The 22339-nt window shown below is 55.2% G+C and overlaps 1 protein-coding gene across 1 annotated transcript; it reads right to left on the bottom strand.

Annotated features, from left to right (window-relative positions):
* Positions 1–619: 619 nt before the first annotated feature.
* Positions 620–5861, bottom strand: NMUR1 (neuromedin U receptor 1). The gene is made up of 3 exons (XM_075530152.1): positions 5856–5861; positions 4417–5317; positions 620–1002 (listed from the first exon to the last, which is right to left on the bottom strand). Exons 1-3 carry the CDS (start codon positions 5859–5861, stop codon positions 620–622), a joined length of 1290 nt encoding a protein of 429 aa, XP_075386267.1.
* Between the last annotated feature and the right edge of the window lie 16478 nt (positions 5862–22339).

Genomic DNA, 22339 nt, shown 5'->3' with positions numbered 1-22339 from the left:
AAGGATGCAGATAGCGGTTTCTGCCGTGTTCGACTTCTGCACACACGGAAGCTTCTGTTTAAAGCGCTAACGCAAACACTGGAAAGCGTTGGGCCCCTGTCGGAGACTGGATACAGGTCCCCAAATCCACAGTGCCCCCCACCACTGGCAGAGAAACTCAGAGCAGAATGGGGCTCAGAGGGAGGCAGCAGGGACAGGTGGAAACTAGAGAGGGACACGGGATGGGTCCAAACTGAAACTGGATAGTTAACATGAAAAGAAAGCAGGGCCGAGGGAGAACATTCTAGAAATTGGGGATGGGGTGAGGGCCTGGGAGGTCAGCGTCTTCCTGTTAACGGAGGGCCATGTCTATGCAGGGAATCATTGCAGCGTGGCAGACGGGAGTGGGGCAGGAGGCCTAGAGGGCAGGCTGTACATGTCTGCCCTTCAGAGGGATAAAATGCTGAATGGGTCATGGTACTCGGCGGGGGGGGGGTCTCAATCTCAAATACCCGTGGGGGCAGGAGTGACAGAGGTGTGGACCAGACTGGGGTCAGGACACAGAGGGAGCAATCAGGAAGATGTTCCTGCAGGTGAGGGCTGATCCAGGGTCCCCACACTGCATCTGGCCACGTGCCCCTCAGGGGAGGCCATTCTCCTGTGGTCGCTCGGGTCCCCTGTCCTCAGCCAGAGGGAGGGCCCTGATGCTGGGGGAGCCCAAGTCACACAGGGTGCTGCCCGTGGTCACCCTGTGCAGGCTGTGGGAGTGGCGGCCAGGCCTGTGGCGGCGACAGGGGGCCCCCAGGCACAGAACCTCCTTGAAAGTCTCCCTGAAGCGGGTGGACATGAGGCTGTAGAGCACAGGGTTGACGGCTGAGCTGAGGTAGAAGAAGATGCCAGAGAGGACGTGCAGGGCCTGGTAGGCCATGTGAAGGCCGTCTGTCCAGTGGGACACGAAGCTCCACATGAGGCGGTCGGCGTGGAAGGGGGCCCAGCAGATTCCAAACACCACAACCAGGACAACTGCGGGGCGAAGAGGGCAGACAACTCAGTGCCGCCTGCCTGCTGGCTCCCACAGGGTCACACAGTGCTCCAGACCCAATACCCCTCCCTGCCCCAGCCACACCTCTCTGACTGAGGGGGCGCTGGGCCCTACTGGCTCCTGCTACCACTGATGGGACAGGGGGAGCCCAGAGCCAAGGTGACCCAGGGATTCTCTCCTCGTGGGTTAGGAATGAGGTGTCTCTAAGCTGTGGGTGCTGAACCCTTGATGGGGTGCAGATGGTGGGGCCAAGGTCAGCTCCGACTTGTGGAGGTGTGTGTGCCAGTAAAGAGACTCAGCCACTCCACACAAGCACATGCACACACACAGTATACCACACCCCGTGTCAATATGCACACTGTACCACTTCACACCGCATACACACAACTATTATAAACACACGCCCACACTATACCACATAAGTACAGTGTCAACACACACACACTGTACCACATCACACACACACCCACACACACACCCCGTATAAATACACGCTGTGCTACATAAAACACACACAAACATATCACCTACACCCCACATCAACACATAGCCTACCCCACCACACAAACACACCCCCACACACAGACATGCCATGCCACAAAAACCTACCATTTACATCCCAAATAAACACTACATGACATCACACCACACCCTTATACACCCCACATAAACACACAGAATACCACATTGCCCCACCACACACAAATGCACACCCCATAAACACCCACTGACCCACACCACACACCCATACCCACAACCATGCCACACAAGCACCCCACATAAGCACACACTGTACATCACACCACACACAAACACAGCAAAACCATATCACACACACACCAACACATACATCAACACAATACACACCATATCATACATCGCACACACCCCACAACACACATCAGAGTATATCACATCACACATGCAGAAACACAGTTGACACACCATGTCATACCATGCAAACACATGACACACACACCACAGGCACCATAACACATTGCACACACACATAAAACACATCACACCACGTACACATAAATGTACCACACACCATTCCATAACACAACGCACACACCCATGGACACACTACACACATCTCATACCACATACACTCACCCCACACACATACGAACACTGAAGCCACACACCACGTACTCCGTGCTCACACCACGCAGCCGGCCTCGGCTGGGAGGCCTCCCCTTCGAGAGGGGCTCCCCGCGCGTGAACCCGCGCACGGCAGACAGGCTGGCGCAGCCCTCACCTCCCAGCCCAGGTCTGCACCCACCATGCCTCCCTAGGGCCCCTGCCACCCGGCTGCCGTGGTTCCTGCGTGTCTGCTTCTCCAGCTGCGCCCCGGCCCGCACCTGCACCTGCACCCGCACGGGATTTCCCCAAAGCCCCAGCACACCTGCCGCGCCGTCGGGGAGGGGAGCGCCAGCAGTCTCCGCCCTGTTTCGGGGCGGGGCGGGAGCGGAGCCAATCGCTGGGCTTCGTGCTGACGTCACCCTCGTGGGGTAGAGCCCAGGTGGCCTAGTTAGGCTCCTCAGGCCGGCTGGCCGGCCCGTTGGAAACCACCAGCCCCAAGTCTGGAGCCGGCCCTGTTTGGGAGTTATGGGGGCCTCTCTCTTTTTGTCTCTGGTCAGGGGCTCTCCCCAGTTAACCGGCCACAAAAAGTTTCCCAGGAACAGAAAGCCCCATCCTTCGGCCGCAGTTTCAAACCGCTGACCTGCGGTTAGCAGTCCAGTGCATAACGACTCTGGAACAACGGGGGACCTCTCTTGCCCTGACGGAGCAGGTCTGCTGAGGGGGCTGGGCTGGAATGGGGTGGCAGTGTGGAGCTTGGCAGGGCCCTCTAACCTGGCCCACGGTCCGCAGAGCCTCCACCCAAGCCACACTCGGGCGTCTGTCCTCATTCTCCTGGGCTCTGGCACCAAATAACATACCCCACCCTGTGTCCAGGGAGCTACTCCTGACCGGTGGCCTCCTGTGTCTCACCGGGTAGAGCAGCCCGGAGCCGGAGCTGTGGTCATCTGTATGGAAGCAGCCTGCCAGCCGGCCACCCCCCTGCAGTGCTGCTGGGTCCCATGTTGGGACCCCTGCCTGAGCACGGGCGCTCCAGCCCCTCCCCCCAGGCCCTTGACCAGACTCTGTAGACAAATGGTCACTCCTCTAGTTAGTGCACACCCCCCTGGGAGCCACACACCCATGCCTGGAAGAAATCCAGCCCCGGCCCCTCCAGCCTCCGAGCCATCCTGTGGGGACACACTGTACATGACTGCACACCCCATACACACCCATACACACACAAGGTAGCCTGTTACACACACACACTATACTCACACTATACACACACACACGCTATACCCCATACACACCCTATACACACACACAAGGTAGCCTGTTACACACACACATTATACTCACCCTACACACACACACACGCTATACCCCATACACACCCCATACACACACAAGGTAGCCTGTTACACACACACACTATACTCACCCTACACACACACACGCTATACCCCATACACACCCTATACACACGTACACTATACACACTGTACACATATACAACATACCCCATACACATTATACCACACACATCCTATACATGGCACATACACACCATACACATGTATACACGGCACATGCACACCATACACACGTACACTATACAACCCTATACATAGCACACACACCAGACACTACACAACATACCGCAAACACCACACATACACTATACACACAATATACACAGTAACACATATACCATACAGACTACACACTATCTACATGCCATATACAACACACCGGAAGCACCAAACATACACCACATACAATATACCCCATACACACCATGCACTATACGCACTACACAACCCCAAACATGGCACATACACACATATACCATCCACTACACACCACCCTGCAAGCACCATGCACATGCCCTTTGCATACACAATACATACACAATATGCAGCGTACATGCCATACCACACACCACACCATCCACACACACCCCACCCCACACTCCTTTGTGTGGGTGCTTTGGGAGACTGCGAGGGCTTCCTGGGTGGGGGCTTCGTGAGTGTGCACACAGGGCCCCGAGCCCAACACCTGCAGTCATGCTCGACAGCTGGTGCCTGATGTTCTGAAGTTTTCAGCAATATCCTTGAACTTAAATTTTGCACTGGGCCCTGGCGCTGGGAATCTTCAGCTGCTAACGTTTCTCTTTGGTATGGATTTCTAGCAGTCGTATGAAGACATGCACACACACACACAGCACATGCACATAGGAAAGCTCCCTCCAAAGCACACAAAGTCTGGTGCCATAAGCCCAGCCCACACCGGCCTTCCCAGCAGCCTCTTCTCCCTGCAGAGACACTTACACAGCATCTTGGTCACCTGCCTCCGACCCCTGTCCTGCAGCCGCTGCTGGAACCCGTAGGTGTCGCTGTACCTGGCCGCCGTGCCCCGCTGGCCCTTGGCCTCCTGCCTGAGCAGCAGCCGCTCCTGGCGCAACCGCAGGCCTATGAGCAGGTAGAGCACGCTGATGATGGCCATGGGCAGGCAGAAGAAGAGCAGTGCCGTGGTCTGCACCACCAGGTTGTAGAGGGCGCGAGGGCGGACCAGCGTGCACACCGCAGAGTCGGGCACCAGGCCCCTGCAGGGCACCTCCAGCCACTGGATGCCGTGCAGGCTGGTGTTGGGCAGAGAGCAGAGCACAGCCAGGCCCCAGACGGCGGCGAGCACGCGGCGCATGTGGGTCCGAGTCAGCAGGGACCTGGCCTGCAGCGGGTGCACCACGGCCACATAGCGCTCCACGCTCAGGGCGGTGACGTTGAGCACGGAGGCCAGGCAGACGGTTTCGAACAGCAGTGTGCGGAAGTAGCAGCCGCTGGTACCCAGCACGAAGGGGTAGTTACGCCGCATCTCATAGAGCTCCAGGGGCAGGCCCAGCAGCAGGACCAGCAGGTCCGACACGGCCAGGCTGAGCAGGTAGTAGTTGGTGGGCGTGCACATGGTTCTGTGGCAGAGGATGACCACACAGGTCAGCCCGTTGCCCACGGTGCCCACCAGGAAGATCAGCAGGTACGTGATACAGAGGGGCACGAAGAGCTTTGTCTGTTGCAGCCCCAGGTACTTGACTCTCAGCATCTCATCAGTCAGGCTCAGGTCCTCGGGCTCAAACGGCCCATGGGTCCTACTGTCGTTGCACGGGACGGGGCTCTTTGTCCCACCTGACGGCAGGTCTCCTGGGAGGATGGAGCAATTGAGGCAGAAAGGGGTCTGTGGAAGAGAGAGGAGCAACATCCAGAAAAGGGACTTGGTGGATCCTCTCTGTCATCATTCATTGATGTAACAGGGCCATCGACGATGAACTCACTGCCCAGGGGTGGATGCTGACTCAGAGGGAACCTATGGGACAGAACGGAACTGCTCCCTGGAACAGACAGCCTCATCTTTCTTCCTGGGAGCGGCTGGTGGTTTCAAACTGCTTATTTTGTGGAAGCAGGTCAACGCTTAACCTACTATGCCACCAGGGCTCCTAAGATGGTCATCATATTATACGCCACCGAGAAAGACAAACCTTGCCCTCCAACGACAGGAGGTGCTATAATTCCAGAGCCAGAAAGAAAAGCCATCTTAGTATGGACAGAACAATGCAGCACCACGGATCACTTTATAGGAACTTTCCAGCCATGGGCAGGACTATGCAAATAAGATGCTTGTAGACTACCACGGGGACTGGACAGTTAGCTGTCCAATAAATAAGGTGCGTGACACCTGTGAGGGACTGAGATCATGTAAATGAGGTGTATGGGACCTTCATGACGGGTGTAAGCCATCCTGCCCTGGTGGTAGAGTGGGTTGCATCCTGAGCTGCTAACTGAAAGGTCAGCAGGTGGGAACCACCGGCTGCTCTGCAGGAGAAAGAAAAGGCTTACTACTCCTGGTAGAGTGACCGTCTCAGAAACCCACAGGGGCAAGCTCTGCTCTTTCTAAAGAGCTGCTGTGAGTCGGATTCAATGAGTTGTTGTTTTGCTCGGCTTAAAATAAGCCCTTGCAGAGACGGAAAGAGGTACCTGACGACCCGCAAGAAAGAGGACCTGGGAGCAGAGTCCACCCTTGGGAGCCTGGTACCCATGCCGCGAACCTCCTGGAAGAAAGATGCCAACCATGTGAAGCCTGCTCAGAAGCAGAAGCTCAAAGAGACCGGGACCTTCCTTCCTTCCTCCTGGGCAGACACAGTGAGAAAGTTTTCCCCAGAGCAAGCACCCCCCGATTCAGACGACTAGCCTCCTGAACTGAGAAAATGAATTTCGGTCGAAGCCACCCCCTTGCGGTGGCTTCTGTTACAGCAGCACGATCGATCTCATGACCATGTGGCATCCCGGGGCTCAGTGGGTTAAGCTCAGAGCTGCTAATGAACTGTAAGGCCAGTGGTTCAAACCCACCCGGGAGAGAGTGGAGACTGGACTTGCAAAGACTTAGCCTGGGAGTGCTGTGGAGTTGTCCTTAGACCCTGAAGGACGATACAGCTCTTTGCTCTGGAAGCTGGTTTTGAGGGCTGCTAAGACCCCAGGACCACCCAGCTAGAACTGACAGGTCTGGGGCAAAGTCCAGCTTGGTCAGGTCGCCTCCAGCTGTGACTGTCCCTCCTGCTCTTTGGTGGGCTGTCAACATGCAGTCCCCCCATCCCACCGCCCCCTACCACCAAGGAGCCTGGTATATTTTAAGAGCTCCTTCAGTGGGAAGTCCCTCAACTGCATTTTTCAGATGGAAACGGACTGGAGGTCCTGAAAGACGGGCAGGGCCAGGGGCTAGGGCAGACTTGACCGTTGCCTGTCTGTCCAGCCTGTGGAGGTCCGGTGCCCCCCACCCCTGCTCTCGGGCTCCGTTTCCCACGGCCCCCGGGCCTGGGCTCTGCATCCCCGCCTCTGCTGGCTCCCAGACCCTGAAGCCCGCCTGCCCAGCCTCCCACGTGCAACACGCCCCGGGGGCGAAGGTGCCTCCGTCCACCCCCCCCCCCCAGAAGCCCCACCACCAGGGATGCTCCAGACTAGGGTCGGGGCAGCTGTCCCTGCTCCAAGGGTCTTCGCATCTGAGTCTCCGACCCCGCCGCCTTGGGCAACCCTTCCCTTCCCTGGCTGCACCCCGCGCGCAACTCCCCGCACCTACCATGCCGTCAGCGGGGCGACCCCGGCCGGGAGCCCAACGCGGGCAGCGACAGCAGACAGACGGACTGGCGCACGCGGCACCGGGAGGGGGTGGACTGACAGACTGGGGCCCCCGCCCCCCCGCAGCCCGCCCCGTCATTTCCCCGCCTGGCGCTGCCGGCGCCACTACCAGATGCCTGCAGAGGGCAGTGCCGTCCCCGTCGGTCTGGCCGCGGACGGGGACCGGGAGAGGGACAGGGACAGGGACACGCTGCCCTCCCCTTGGACAGCCACCAAGCCCCCCTCAGCCTCATGGAGCACCCAGCAACCTATTTCACAGAGGAGAAAACCGAGCCCCCAAAGGGGGCAGAGCTGGGTGCCACACTGTTCCCACCCTCCAGTGCACTGACTTGGGGGAAATCAATCCCTTGCACGGGGAGTCCCTCATATTCCAGATGCAATTCTAACTCCCTAAATCCAACATGTCCTAAAGGGGCTCATCCTGAGGCTCCTAGGGCACCCCAGTTTCCAGAACCACCCCTACACACATACCCTGCTGCTGTGGGGGCTCCTCCTTCTCTCCCCTTCCCAACCCCAGGACTGCTGTCACCCTGTCCCCCATCCAGCTCAGGAATCTCATTCTCTCTCCAGCCCCACCTCCCACCATCTGCCCACCTTCCTGAGCCCCCACACCTGTGCTTGGCTGCCAAGGCCCCCACCCCCCTGTGCTTCTGAGGACACATCACAGACTAGCCCCCTGCTTGCCTTCTGGGTACCCCCTCTCCTCACTAAGTTCTTTCAGCCCCAAACACCCCACCCCAAAGCCAGTCAAGTGCCCCATTTCTCCTTGGCTCTCACAGGGGCCCCGTAGAACACAGTAGGGCTGCCCCTGTGGGTTCAGAGACTGAAACTCATTCCAGGAGCGCCACGTTCTCCATCCATCTCATAGAGAGCCTTCCTCTTTTTCGCTGCCCCTCCGATTTACCAAGCAGGCTCTCCTTCCCCAGGGACGGTCTCTCCTGATCACATGTCCCAACAAGGACCTGAGAGGAAGTCTCAACACTCTGGTTTCTGAGGGGCACTCTGGCTGTACTTCTTCCACGACAGGTTGGTTTGTCCTGTTAGCAGTCCAAGGTATTTGCAATATTCTCCGACAGACAGCTCCACCATTCAAATGCATCCGTTCCTGGGCCTTCCTTCTGCGGTGTCTAACTTTCACAGGCTAGTGAGGCACTTGAAGAGACCGTGGTGGCCTGGGCCAGGCAAACCTTGGTCCTCAAAGCAACCTCCTTGTTACCTGAGGCAATACGATCTCTTGACGGCTGCTTCCACGAGCGTCCATTGTCAATCTAAGCAAGATGAAACCCTGGACAACTTCAATCTTTTCCCAGTTTATTGTGGTGTTACCTACTGGTCCAATTGTGAGGATGTGGCTCTTTTTCACATTGACTCGTAATCCGTACGGAAGGCTGCACACCTTGATCTTCATCAGCAAGGGCTTCAGGTCCCCCTCACTTTCAGCAGGCGAGGTTGTCTCATCTGCATATTGCAGGCTGTTAATGAGCCTACTACCTCCATTGTGACACCCATTTCTCCATAAAATCCAGCTTCCCTGATGCTTGGCTCAGCATACAGATGGAGAGAGAGTAGAAAGCCTCGCCTGACAGTTTTGAACTGCTGATTTTGCAGTTCACAGCCTAATGCAGGCACCACTCTCTGCCATCACTGGGATCAGATCGGATGGCAGTGAGCTTGACTTTGTCTTTTGCCCTTACTTTGGTGTGTGTGGGGACACAGGAAAGGAATGGCGCTCTCCCCTTTCCCAGAGGACCCATGAAAGACCTCTCCCTCCTTGCCCCCAGGGCCTTCCCTTCCCATTCCTCCAGGGAACTAGCAGGAAACTTTGGACCTCACAGGCTGGAAGACTAGGTGCTGAGTCTCCTGCAGAGTCTGCTTGGCTGGATCTGATGAGCGCCCTCCGGAACATTCCAGGGCCTGGCCTCATACTTAGAGAAGCACTGGGTAAGGTTACTCCCAAAGGCCCAGGACGGGCAGTCAGGACTCAACACTACCAGCAGCATGTCTGGACCCCGAAGGAGAGGCTTTAGCACCGTGCCTGTCACTGTGATCTTCTCCATTGGATCAAAATTGGGGTGTCCTCCTTTCTCTCTCTCTCTCTCTCTCTCTCTCTCTCTCTCTCTCTCTCTTTCTCTTTGTGCACACTCTGATAGGCCTTATAACCACATGCCCACCCTCTCTCCTACCCTGGCCCCGCCTGCCACTCCCCCAGGGACCCTCCCTGCCCTGCAGAGGTAGAAGGTCACAGCAAATGAGACATTGCCGCCGCCACTGCAGTGTTCACACAACAAGAAGAACAAGTCAGAGACCTCATCAGACTAAGAGAGTAGCCCCTGCCGGGTGGCAATGGCCATCACCCCCATAACCCCCACTCTGCACTGGTCCTTACCCTGATTTGGGAGGGCGGAGACCCAATTATTCAGCTCCCCGCTGGCAGTTAAAAAGCTCTGAACTGGTGAACAAGTAAATGTGGTGAAGAAAGCTGATGGTGCCCGGCTATCAAAAGAGATAGTGACTGGGGTCTTAAAGGCTTGAAGATAAACAAGCGGCCATCTAGCTCAGAAGCAACAAAGTCCACATGGAAGAACACACCAGCCTGTGTGATCGAGTGGTCCCGAAGGGATCAGTTACCAGGCATCAAAGAACAAAAAATCATATCATTGACTGCACACCTCCATAATAGGACCGCTGAAGACAAATGGGTGCATAAGCAAATGTGGTGAAGAAAGCTGATGGTGCCCGGCTATCAAAAGAGATAGTGTCTGGGGTCTTAAAGGCTTGAAGGTGAACAAGCGGCCATCTAGCTCAGAAGCAAAAAAGCCCACATGGAAGAAGCACACCGGCCAGTGCGATCACGAGGTGCCAAGGGACCAGGTATAAGGCATCATGCAAAAAAAAAAAACAACGATATAAGTGTGTGTATGTGTGTGTATATATGTGTATATGTATATGTATATATATACCATATTAAATGAAGGGGGAAGTGCAGAGTGGAGACCCAAGGCCCAAGTGTCGGCCAATGGAGATCCCCTCATAGAGGCGTTTAGGAGAGGAGATGGGTTAATTAGGGTGCGAGGTAGTACCGATGAAGAACACAACTTTCCCCCAGATCCTGGATGCTTCCTCCCCCCAACTACCATGATCCGAATTCTACCTTGCAGGCCTGGATAGGACAGAGGCTGTACACTGGTACATATGAGGGCTGGAGGTACAGGGAATCCAGGGTGGATGATACCTTCAGGACCAAGGGTGTGAGGGACGATGCTGGGAGAGTGGAGGGTGAGTGGGTTGGAAAGGGGGAACTGATTACAAGGATCCACATGTGACCTCTTCCCTGGGAGAGGGACAGCAGAGAAGGGGGGAAGGGAGACTCCGGATAAGGCAAGATATGACAAAATAACGATGTATAAATTACCAAGGGCACATGAGGGAGGCGGGAAAGGGGAGGGAGGGGAAAAAAAAAGAGGACCTGATGCAAGGGGCTTAAGTGGAGAGCAAATGCCTTGAGAATGATTGGGGCAGGGAATGTATGGATGTGCTATATACAATTGATGTATGTATATGTATGGATGGTGATAAGAGTTGTATGGGTCCCTAATAAAATGTAAAAAAAAAAAAAAAAAGCTCTGAACTCTGGCCTAGAATCCAGCATGAAGTGTAGGCATCTGCTTTCGTGGCCCCTCTGGGTGCCCCAGGGACCTCCCAAGGAGCTGGTATCGCTCACTTGGGGAGACACTGGTCTAGGATTTCTGAGTATCCTGGCCCTAGAGACCATTCCGTCAGAGTGTTCCAGCAAGACCCAGTGAGCTGCTGCCTCCCAGCATGGGTCCTGGGGCGACTTCTTGGGGTTCTGTCCACACAGCACATCCATAGGCTTGCTGGGAGTAGACCTCCATCCCCTGAGCTTGGTTGGTGAGAGGCTGGCCAGACCAGGGTGCTGAGGGGCCAGCTATGCACCATTCGGGGCTCTGGGAACCCCTAGGTGCTGGGAGAGGCATTTGAGGCCTGAGACAAGTTGATTACTCACAGCACCCCTCGCCCTGCTGGCCCCTTGACTGTCAAGAGGAAAAGTTGCCCCTCACCAAGTCTTCGAAGACCTCAGTTTCAGGCCATCTGGCCGCTCCTGACTAGTGGCCTTTTTTTCTCTTTCTTTTAAACCCAGAAACCTGGCCTACACCCAACTTTCCTGCCAAGAAGGGGGCTTGGGGATACCAAGGCATCAAATGGGTAGATGGGATTGTACTGTAACCTGAGCCTGGAGATAGCCCAGTTCCACTGGCAGTGGGCTTGGCAAACAGGGAGTAAGGGACATCTGGAGTAGGGACGTCATCCTGGCTCAGGGCTTGGCCAGAGAGGCAGGCAGCCGTGTTTGAGGCCCTCAGGGCAGTGGATCCTTGTTATAGATTGTATCATGTCACCCCACAACATGTGTCCACCAGGCTAGACTGTGATTCTCCGTATTCTGTACCTGTCCTCCAACTTGTGATGTGATGTAATCACCCTACAGGTTGTCAATCAGCACTTCCAGGATGTTAGTGAGGCAGGATTAGTGGAAGTTTCCTTAATAAGTCAGGATGCAGTCTCCAAGATCAGAAGATCCGCCTTTCGGGTCCATCTCCTATGAGATATAAGAAATCACATAATTGAGCAGAGAGTTTTTAAGGGACCCATTACCTGCAAGAAAGAAGACCCTGGAGCAGAGCTTGTCCTTTGGACCCAGGATCCCTGTGCTGGGAATCTCCTAGACCCAGGGGAAGATTGGCACCAAGACACACGGAGTTCTCCAAGGAACATGGGGCCCAGAGATGTGGAAAGCAGACGAGGACCTTCTCACAGAGCTAGCCCAGCGAGAAAGCCTTTCCCGGAAGTAGCCCGACTTCAGACTTCTAGCTGCTAAAGCAAGAGCCCTGTGGTGTAGTGGGCTATGCTTTGGGCTGCTTACTGCAGGGTCAGCAGTTTGAAACCATCAGCTGCCCCGTGGGAGAAAAATGAGACTTTTTATTCCCATAAAGAGTTACAGTCTCAGAACCCCACGGGAGCAAGTTCTACCCTCTCCTCCAGGGTCATGATGAGTCTCAATCGATGGGATGGCGGTGACTTTGGAGCGAGTCACCTAGCCTGTGAGAGAATAAACTTGTGTCTGCTAAAGCCAACCCCTCTCGGGACTTCTGTTATGATTGAAGACCGTCCCCTCTACAGGACTCAGGGGGCCCTCGGTGAGCTGCACGGTTTGGGTCCGGCCTCTTGTGCTCCTCAGGTTTGGTCTGGGCTCAGAAGGCAGCCCAAGGACCAGCCGTGGAGACAGTGGGGCTGGGTGAAGCCTGGCCTGCCACAAGCCTTTCCCCACCTGCAGACTCCCCATCTTCCTGCTCTCTAAAACAGAAAATAGCCCTGTCTCTCACAGTTGTCCGATGACTACACAAGGCCGTGTGTCTTCACACACTCAGTGAGGGGCTGGTCTCCTCAAGACATGGCGGCCAGAACTAGACTCGGGATGCTCCGGAAGATACCGGAAAGCAGCCCAGAGTCGGCAGGTCTGGGAGCTGCCGGGCACAAGAGGTGTGTGGCGGAAGCCAGACTTGGAGGGCAAGACCCCCAGCAGCCCCAGGGAGGGCGAGCTGAGCTCCAACTTGAAGAAGGAGCGCACAGACTTGTGGGGGACAGGGTCGCACGGCAGAGGGGCTGGCGGGACTGGCAGTGGAGGAAATCTCCAGAATGTGTGGCCAGCCACTGGCCCTCTGCCCCCAAAGCTTCCCCAGAATGAGCTGCTGGACTCCAGCAGGGTGCAATGGCACCTGGAGATGCCACAGGGAGGAGGTCACCCAGCAGAGGGACCAACAGGCTTGGGGCTCCTCAGGGCCATGTTCCTCGGGACAGCCTGGGGGGGGCCAACTGTCCTGGGGCCTATGTGGTGGTGGCCCTGGTATCTCCTGAAGTCACCCTCATCCTACCCAGGACCTCCAAGCGAACAAACCATGCGCACACATTAGGGAGACCCAGCTTCCGAGCCAAAGCTCCGCTCCCTGACCTCCTGCTGCCCCAAAGAGCGGTGGCAGCTAACGGAACCACGCCACGTGGGCCAGCGTGGAGGGGACTGGCTGCCACAACTGTCTCGGAAGAGAGTTGCTCAGGAGAACGTGTACCCCACAAAGAAGAAACGGGGCTCCCGATGTCAGTTCTCTGAAGGACTGGTTCGTGTACTTCCGTTCGTCTGGGAACTGGAAATGAAACCTATCTGGATCCACGTGGACTCGTGAAACCACAGCCGTGGGAGCCACCTGCCGTGAGGGCAAGGGACTTCTGGACGTCATTTGTGTGTGGAGAGGTGGCCAGGGAGCCCTGCTGGCTTTCAACTTGAGCAACCACTGCTTCCCCTGAGTTAAGTAACTTGCCTGAAGTCGCAGTCCAGGGGGCAGCTGGGACTGGAACCCAAGGTGATCTGACCCAGCATAGTCCTTAAACAGTCGTTAACCACACGGCTGTTAACCGAAGGACAGGTGGGGCTCTCAAGTCCAGTCTGACACAGAGCCGCCTACAGGACAGAGCAGGACTATCCCAGCCTGGAACTCTCCACAGAAATCGAAGGCCTCCTCCTTCTCCCTCAGGGTGGCTGGTGGCTTTGAACTCCTGACCCTGCAGTTAGCAGACCCACGCACAACCAGGTCTCCTTACCTAAGAAACCCCCCGGGGCTTGTTAGCAGCCAGAGGCCTCAGGGCAGCAGTGGGTATGGCTGTCTTAGTTACCAGACTGAAGAGCTCTCACCTTTGATCCCAGTCCTCCCAGCTCCCCAGGAGGTTCCCCTCCCCCCTTCAAGGTCCTAGACAGACAAACAAAAGAAGAGGAAGAACAAAAGTACGCTTGCTTCCGGAACCCTCAGAGAGCTGGGGGTTTGCAGGCGCCCCGGGCCTGCTTCCTTCCCTTCCTGGGGCTCACGGTGCCCTTCCTCGCCTCTGCTCTGGTTGGCTCAGCTCTTCCCCAGGAACTGCCCTGCCTGGGTGCCATTCTTAGCTGCTCTCAACCCCTCCATGGGCTCACTGGGCACCCTCCGACCCAGGGCCCCTGCCCTGTGGAAAACAGCCAGCCCCCTGGGAGTCGACCTTGGTAGTCAGTTTGCTGGGAAATATTTGGTAGAATTCCCTGGTTCGATTTTGGTGGCTTCCCAGAGGCCACCAGGCGTGGTGGCAGCGTGGTGGTGGAGGAGAGGATGTGAGAGGAGTTCCCGTGGAGGATAATGTACTGTCTTCCTCCTCAGTCTGCTTTGACCCAGCGGCTCAGGCGTGTTATGCCTCTGTCTGGTCCGCTGGATGATGGGTTAATGAACATATCTGCTTCGCAGGGCTATTATGAGGAGCTCGTGAAATACAAGATGCGTGGGATTGGGTGAGAGGTGTTAGTCTGGGTACATTAGAGAAACAAATCCACAGAAACTCATATGTATGAGAGTTTTATATAAAGGGTAAGTGCACATCAAGGAAACATCCCAACCCAGTGCTGCCCAAGCCCACAAGTCCAACATTAGCCCATATGTCTGAGACCAACCCACAAAGTCCTCCTCCATCACAAAACACACGCAATGATGCCAACTGCAAGAGGAAAGTCGAATCAGTGAGAGTATAAGCATCTCAGCGCTGGCAGGAGTCTCCACACGGCTGCTCCAGCACCCAGGGCTGCATCGGGGTGGGTCCATGCAGCTTCTCCTTGGGATGTCTTGCAGGAAGTGAGGCTTGCCAGCTGAAGCAAGAAACTGGCTAAGGGGGCTGCAGCCTGGTCCGACCATCAGAGAGCAAGAGACCCAAGAACTAGCAAGGTGAGGCTCACTGAGCCATTTACCTCTCCGCCCTTCAATGAACCCCACATGTGTTTATCAGCCAGTTTGGCACAGTAAACTTTAACTGTCTCAGGGTGGCATCGATAACTATCTTATCAAACAAAGGAGAGTAGGTGTGTCTCAAGAGCTTGAAACATTTCCTGAACAAAGAGCAAAACAAGAACAACCCACTGCCCTCAAGTCAATTGCAACCGTATTTTCAAGGTTAGAAATCTTTCCGGCAGCAGACAGCCTCATCCTTTTCCTTCAGAGCAGCTGGTGGGTTTGAACCGCTGACTTTGCGCTTAGATGTAAGAGGGAAGAACCTGGAAGTGTCTCTCTTCTCCTAAGAAGACGAGAAAAGGGTAGACAAAGACAGCTATTAGAGCCCATGCTCCATCAACCGTGCTGGCTGAACGTGCGGAGGACTTGAAGCCCTTGCTGATGAAGATTCAGGATTGCAGCCTTCAGTGCGGATTATATCTCAATGTAAAGAGGAGCCAAATCCTCACGACTGGTGGATTTTAGGTAACATCATGATAAATGGAGAAAAAGTTGAAGTTGTCAAGGATTTTGTCTTGGTTGGATCCGCAATCACTGCTCACGGCAGCAGCAGTGGAGATCAAAAGGCGCATTGCATTGGGTCAATCTGCTGCACCAGACCTGAGAGCACTGAAAAGCCAGGATGTTCCTTTGAGGACTGAGGCGCGCCTGACCCGAGCCGTGGCGTTTCCAGTCACTGTGAATACATGTGAACGTTGAACGTCGAATAGGGAAGACTGACGAAGAACCGATGCATTTGAGTTGCCGTGCTGGTGAAGAAGAGAGAAAGGACCACGGACGGCCAGAAGAACAAACAGGATCTGTCTTGGAAGGTGTACGACCAGAGTGCTCCTTAGAGGCGAGGATGGTGAGACTTTGTCTTACTCTGGACACGTTGTCGGAAGAGACCCGTGGGAGAAGAAGGGCGCCGTGCATGATCAAGTGGAGAAGCAGGTGCCGCGTTGGTGGTATAGTGGTGAGCATAGCTGCCTTCCAAGTGGAGAAGCAGCAAGGAAGAGGAAGACCTCCGTGAGATGAATTGACACAGATGCTGCAGCAACGGGCTCAGGCATGAGCCTTCACGAGTACGCTGCAGGGCTGGGTAGTGTTTCATCCTGCTGTGCACAGCATCCCTGTGAGTCGGAACCAATTCAATGCCACCTGTTTGGGCCGGTTCAGACCGGGCAGCCCCCACCTCTTCTCAGCCTCCTCAGGAAGATGGAACTTCACAGCCCTCATTCCCAGCCTCACGGGAAGATGGATGAGCTATTGAACTAAGCAACTCCCGCCCCAGCACCCCAGGAAGCTATTTACCTTCCCAGGCTGATCTGCACAGCCCCCTTCCCAGCAGGTCTTCAACCTTCAAAGAGCAGGTCTGCAAATAACAAGATAACTTCCCAGGAATCACATCCTGACTCAAGGCCCTGCAGCTGCAAGCAATAAAGCAATAAAGATTCTCCCTTTTGTTAACTTATACTTCCTTAGCTCCAACCCTATTTAATTCCCACCAGACCCTATATAATTCCCACCACCTCTCCGACAAGCTGCCAGTCCCCTGACCTAACTCCTTGGGTCTCAGAACCACCTCATGCCCCTGTCCCTTCCTCCGCTCTCCCTTCCTTCCTGAGAATTCTTTCTCTGCCTCAATAAATTTTTCTTAACCTCTTGTTCCTGATTAAGCCTCATCTCCTTCTGCGCCTCCATCTCCATCTCCAGCCTCTCACTAACAACAGGTCCCATCCACAGACAGGTGCCAGGCTGCCCTTGTCCCTACCTGTGGTCTCACCTGGACCCTGCTTTTCCAGCCTCTTAGGTTTCCAGAAAGCTCTTGGGTGTAGTGGGCACATGGTAAGCAAGGAGGGGATGAGTGGGGGGGCAACAGCGAGGTGTTTATCAGTAATCAGATGGATTACTGATCAGGCCCATGCTGCACCTTGATCAAAGGATAGGACCCCAAAGGCCCCATGAGGAGTGTCCTCTGTCCTCCTTCTGGGCAGTAAGGAGCAAGGAGAGCAAGACCTTCTGCCATCAGCCTCAGCTTCCTCCTCTGTCAGATGGAGTCACGTCTACCCCTCCAGTTCCTGAGGGGAGGCCGGGTCAGTCTGTAGTTGAGGCCATGAAACGGGCCGGCGCCCTGCCCCTCACCCCCACCCCCCGGCTGCCTTCTCTCTGGGAAACTGATTTTGAAGTGAACGGTGAAGCGCTCTGCTGCAAACTGAAGAGTCAGCGGTTCAAACCCATCAATCCCTCTGAGGGCGAAAGATGAGGCTGTCTGCTTCCATTAAGATGGCAGCCGGGAGACCTCATGGGGCAGTTCTACCCCGACCCTGAAGGTCGCCATGGAGTCAGGATCGATCACGCGGTTTGATGTTTGATTTTAAAATCTGTTCTACCTGGGAGGGAGATTCGGGGTGGGAAGCAGGTGAGGCAAAGGTCTTGCTTTTGTTTTCGTCTATGTTTTGTTTTTTTTTCCAAGGAAAGCTCTCTTTCTCTGGTTGTAGTTAAAGATATTCTACCCCGCTGTCGAGTCAACTCCACCCTCCCACCCCAGAAAGTAAAAAAGAACAAAAGAAGCACATTGCTGTCTATCCGTTCAGATTCGTCGTCACCTTATCCAGGGGTTCTCCCCGGCTGTCAACCTCTGTAGGAACAGGTCGCCCCATTTTCTCCCTTGAAGCCCCGCGGTCTTGAACCAGCAAGCGCGTGGGCAGTCCAGCGTTTACCCAACAAGACACCAGGGCTCCTTAGTGACCTTGTCCCCAAACGAACTCATGCCATTGAGTCAACAGTGCCGCGTGGTGACCCTGGGGGCAAGGTAGGGCTGTCAGTGTGGGTTTTTAATTTTTATTTTCATAAATCATATTATTGGGGGCTCTTACAGCTCTTATCCATCCGTTGTATCAAGCACATTTGTACATTTGTTGCCATCATCATTTACAAAACATTTTCTCTCTGCATGAACCTTTGGAATCAGCTCCTCTTCTCCCCCCTCACCCTCATCCTCCCACGCATGTGAACCGTTCATGTATAAATTATTTTGGTTTTCATATTTTACACGGTCCGCCGTCTCCCTTCACCAGTGTGGGTTTCTGAAGCTCTGACTGGCGGTTTCGAACAGCCGACCCTGAGGCTAGCAGTCCAAGGCGTAACCACTTTAGCACCAGGGTTCTGTTAGCTATCTGTGTAGACATAGTCCTTGCGTTCAGAAGCAGTCACTTGTTCCATTCCAGGGACCCGGCCTTTCCTCGGAGCATCATTAAGGTCCAGCCAAGTTTGCTCTTGTCATCGGGGCGTTGGCAGTTCAAGCCCATCCAGGGCCCTCGGAAGAAAGGTCTGATGATCGGCTTCTGAAAAGATTTCAGCCGAGAAAACCCCATGGGGCAGTGTGGCCTGTGACACAGGGGTGCCACACATCAGCGTGCAGTCCAGGGCAGCAGGTTTGAGTTTTGTGTTGGTGGTTTGGTTTGCTGGTTTGAGGCTCCTTTGGTCATGAACTTCTGCAGGCTGGCTCCAGGAAACATGGGCATAGAGACACCCTTCCAGGTCACCACCATCCTGTCACCCCACCTCTACTGAGTCACCCTCACCCTGTCACACACCCCAGGGCACTTGGGGCTCCTCACTAGGAGCCGGGTCAGGGGCCATATCCGCCAAGTGCCCGGGGCAGGAGCCCCCATAGCACGGTCTGTTCCCTGCATTGTCTGTTAGGCGGTGGAAGGAGCTCCCTCCTCAGAGGAAGGACACTGCTCCGCCTCCGGGAAGGGTGACCTTGGTCGAATGACCAGAGGACAAGAAGCAGAGTGGACTTTGATGTCAGACCACACCTGCCTCCAGTTACTGTGTGACCCGCAGAGTCCTCTCATCTCGGGCCTCATCTCTCTCGTCTACAAAGCCAGGGTTTCCACCCTTATCTGGCTGCTGAGTGAGGAGCGCGGGTACTTACGCACTGGGCTGCTAACTGCCAAGTCAGCTGTTCTAAACCACCAGCTGCCCCTAGGGAGAAAGACGGGGTTTTCTGCTCCCGGAGAGAGTTACAGTCCCGGAAACTCACGGGGGCAGCGCTCTCCTGCCCCACAGATAAGGGTCGCTATGAGTCAGCATGCACTTGACACCGGGGAGTGTGGTCTAGATTTTGGTGAGGTCCCGTGAACTGACCTTGGAGAGTCCTTGGGGCAAATGAAGTTTTCTTCAGAGCAAACTCCCTGCAGGGGTAATTTAACAATCATACCGCCCTGCCCTCAATCTCTGAGAGTCTGTTGCTGACCTAACCTAACGACCCAGTGACACTACATTACCTGCTGTCCACATCTTCCTGTTGTTCCCTCCCAAACCAAACAGTGCAGACCCAGCCAGTAGGAGGATATGGTGGAATTGTGCAGGACAGCCAAGGTTGGGTCAGATGGCTTCTGCCTTCCTCTCTTAGGGAGCGCTTGCGTTGGGGAGCTGCCATGCGGTAAGGACACTCCAGTGGCCCCAGGGGAAGGTCTGTGTGGAAGGGAACTCTGGGCGACTGCCAACGACCAGCACGGACAGGTCAGGCAAATAAGCCTTGGCAGCAGACGCTCCAGCCCCTGTCCAGCCTTCAGATGACCCCAGTGTCATGAACTGCCCAGGTCAGGACTCAGAGCCACCAGGTCCGCTGCTGCTGGATTCCTGACCTACAGAAACGATGTGAGGTCACAAATGCATAGTGTTTTAAGACGCTCCAGCCCCTGTCCAGCCTTCAGATGACCCCAGTGTCATGAACTGCCCAGGTCAGGACTCAGAGCCACCAGGTCCGCTGCTGCTGGATTCCTGACCTACAGAAACGATGTGAGGTCACAAATGCATAGTGTTTTAAGCTGCGTAGTTCGGGGGTTGTCTGTCACACCGTGTGAAAGTTGGGTTTTTTGTCAAGTGTTGTTGCCAGGTGCCATCCAGTCAGTTCCAACCCACCGTGACCTTATTGTGCACAACAGAATGAACAACTGCCTGCTCCTGCACCATCCTCACCACTGGCCCACTCTAGAGCCTGTGTGGCAGCAGGTAAGACCTAGTGATCCCCCATGACGGGACCCAACACAAAGTAATCAACTCCGCTGTGCCCTGGTGTGAGCAGCCAAGCCATTGCAGCAAGATCAGGGTGGAGTGTAACTCTCTACTCAGGCCACTAGCTAATGCAGCTGAAAGGTTTCCTCCTCCGGGGTGTGGCCTGCTTCCCGTAGAAGCAAACACTGTGGAAAAGCTTGCAAGTTCTGTGCTGTAGCTGGATCATCAGCCTCTGGTTCTTTGGATTTGAACCCCAGCCTGCTTCTCTCGGGGGCCATCATCAGCCTGTCATCTGACCGGCCAGTGTTGGATTTCGTTGCCTGTCTAGCCACAAGCCTAACCTTTGACCTGGGACTCATCTGAAGCCGCCAGCCTGTGGGGAGTAGGGCAGGACTTGCCTCCTTATTCTCTTGATATAAATTTTCATATGTATATCACTGTTTTTGCTTCTCTGTAGAACCCAGCTGTGTTAGCCTGGGTAGACTAGAGAAACAAATTCATAGACACCTATGTATATAAGAAAGAGGTTTACATAAAGAGAAATTGAACATTAAGAAAACATCCCAGCCCAGTACAGCTCAAGTCCATAAGTCCGATATTAGTCCATAGGTCTGATACCAATCTATAAAGTCCTCTTCAGATTCTCGAAACACATGCAGTGACGCCGAATGCAGGATGGTCACAGGCCAGTGGGTGGGAAGTCTCGTGGATCCAGTGGCGTTGTGAGCAACTCAGTGCTGACAGGGGTCTCCACGTGGTTCCTCCAGCTCAGGGCACTAGTGTAGCTCCATGGGTCTTGTCGGCTGCAATGTCTCCCAGGGACTGAACCTGTGTCCCGCCTCCAACAAGTTATTTATCTCCTTAGCGCCTCCAAATGAGGTCTTCAAGCTGCCATCTGATTGACAGACTAGACTCCACCCCTTCCCTCTTAATCCTCAAATTGACACCAGATGATGTCACTGCCACACGGGCCAAACGCCTACAACTCTAGACAACTAACACACAGCAGCGTCTTTGCTCCTGAATGGAACAGCGGGGAGGATCCCTAGGGAGTGAGCCAGAGAGTAGTCCTTCCCACACACTTTAGTTTCTTCTTCCCTTCCGTGCCTCCCTTCCCGACCACCTAGCACCGCCTCTCCAAGAATCTACTTCCCGCCAATTCTTGTCTCGGGGTGTGTCTCTTCTGCTTCTCCTTTACTTGTTCACCCACCAACTCAAGTTCTACACACCGCAGAGTGGCAGGAGCGACCTTCCCCGCCCCCCTTTCCAAGCGCTCTTCCCCTCCCCAGCTCCCTGAGTATCCTGCCTCCTCCTCGCGGGCTGCTGGTGTCCGCCGGATCCGGGTAGACCATTTGGAAGAGAGCATACTGCTCCAGGCAGATGGAGGTCTGCTCTGGAGGGAGCCCAAACTAACACAGCTGCCCACGTCGCATTTGATGTCAAGCTGTCCTTGGTGGGGGTGGGGAGTGCAGACTTGCACCCTCATCTGTTGGAGACCCAGCTGGGGAGACCGTCCCAACCGGCTGACTCCCCAGGGGAGAGAGCGTGTACCCAAGTCAAGACCAGCTTCAGAGCCAGGCACAGCCCCACAAGGTCACCTGGAGCCAGACTGGTGTGATTTGCGCACGCACGCACGCACGCATGCACACTGCTCAGGCCTGGGAACGGAGGCAGAGACCGTTACATAAACGAAGTCTCGATGGTGCCCTTTGCCTCCAGTGAACGCTGAGTAATGTGTTCACTTCCCTCTTGGTTTATTCTGCCGGTCCCTGCGGCCGGGCTTCATCCGACCACAGAAACCACCAGGACCCAGAAGTCAGGGGTGACGGCGGGTGGGGAGGGCAGGCTCTGTGGGAAGGGTCAGAGCGTTCTTCTGTCTCCTGGTTATCTGATCAGACTCCTAACGGAACCAAGGGGCGTGGGGCCCTGCTCAACTGAAGGGGCCGCCAAGAGGGTGTCAGGGCCCCCAGGGAAGGGCAAGGAGCCAAAGAGAGGCACGGAGGCTCGTGAACAAGGTTGTCGTTGTTGCTAGCTGCCATTGAGATGGCTTCAGACTCGGTCCAGAGTGACCCCGTCCAGCACCAGTCCCGTGAGCAGCCGTGGGTCAGTCAGACTCAGGTTTTCCATCGGCTGACTTTCAGACATAGGTCACTGGACCTTTCTTCCTAGTTGTTTAAGTCTGGACGTTTCGCTGA

Source organism: Tenrec ecaudatus, chromosome 13 (genome assembly GCF_050624435.1).
Source record: "Tenrec ecaudatus isolate mTenEca1 chromosome 13, mTenEca1.hap1, whole genome shotgun sequence".
Taxonomy (NCBI): Eukaryota; Metazoa; Chordata; class Mammalia; order Afrosoricida; family Tenrecidae; genus Tenrec; species Tenrec ecaudatus.
The sequence above is the reverse complement of the archived record's forward strand: the minus strand, read 5'-3'. Positions and strand labels throughout refer to the sequence as shown.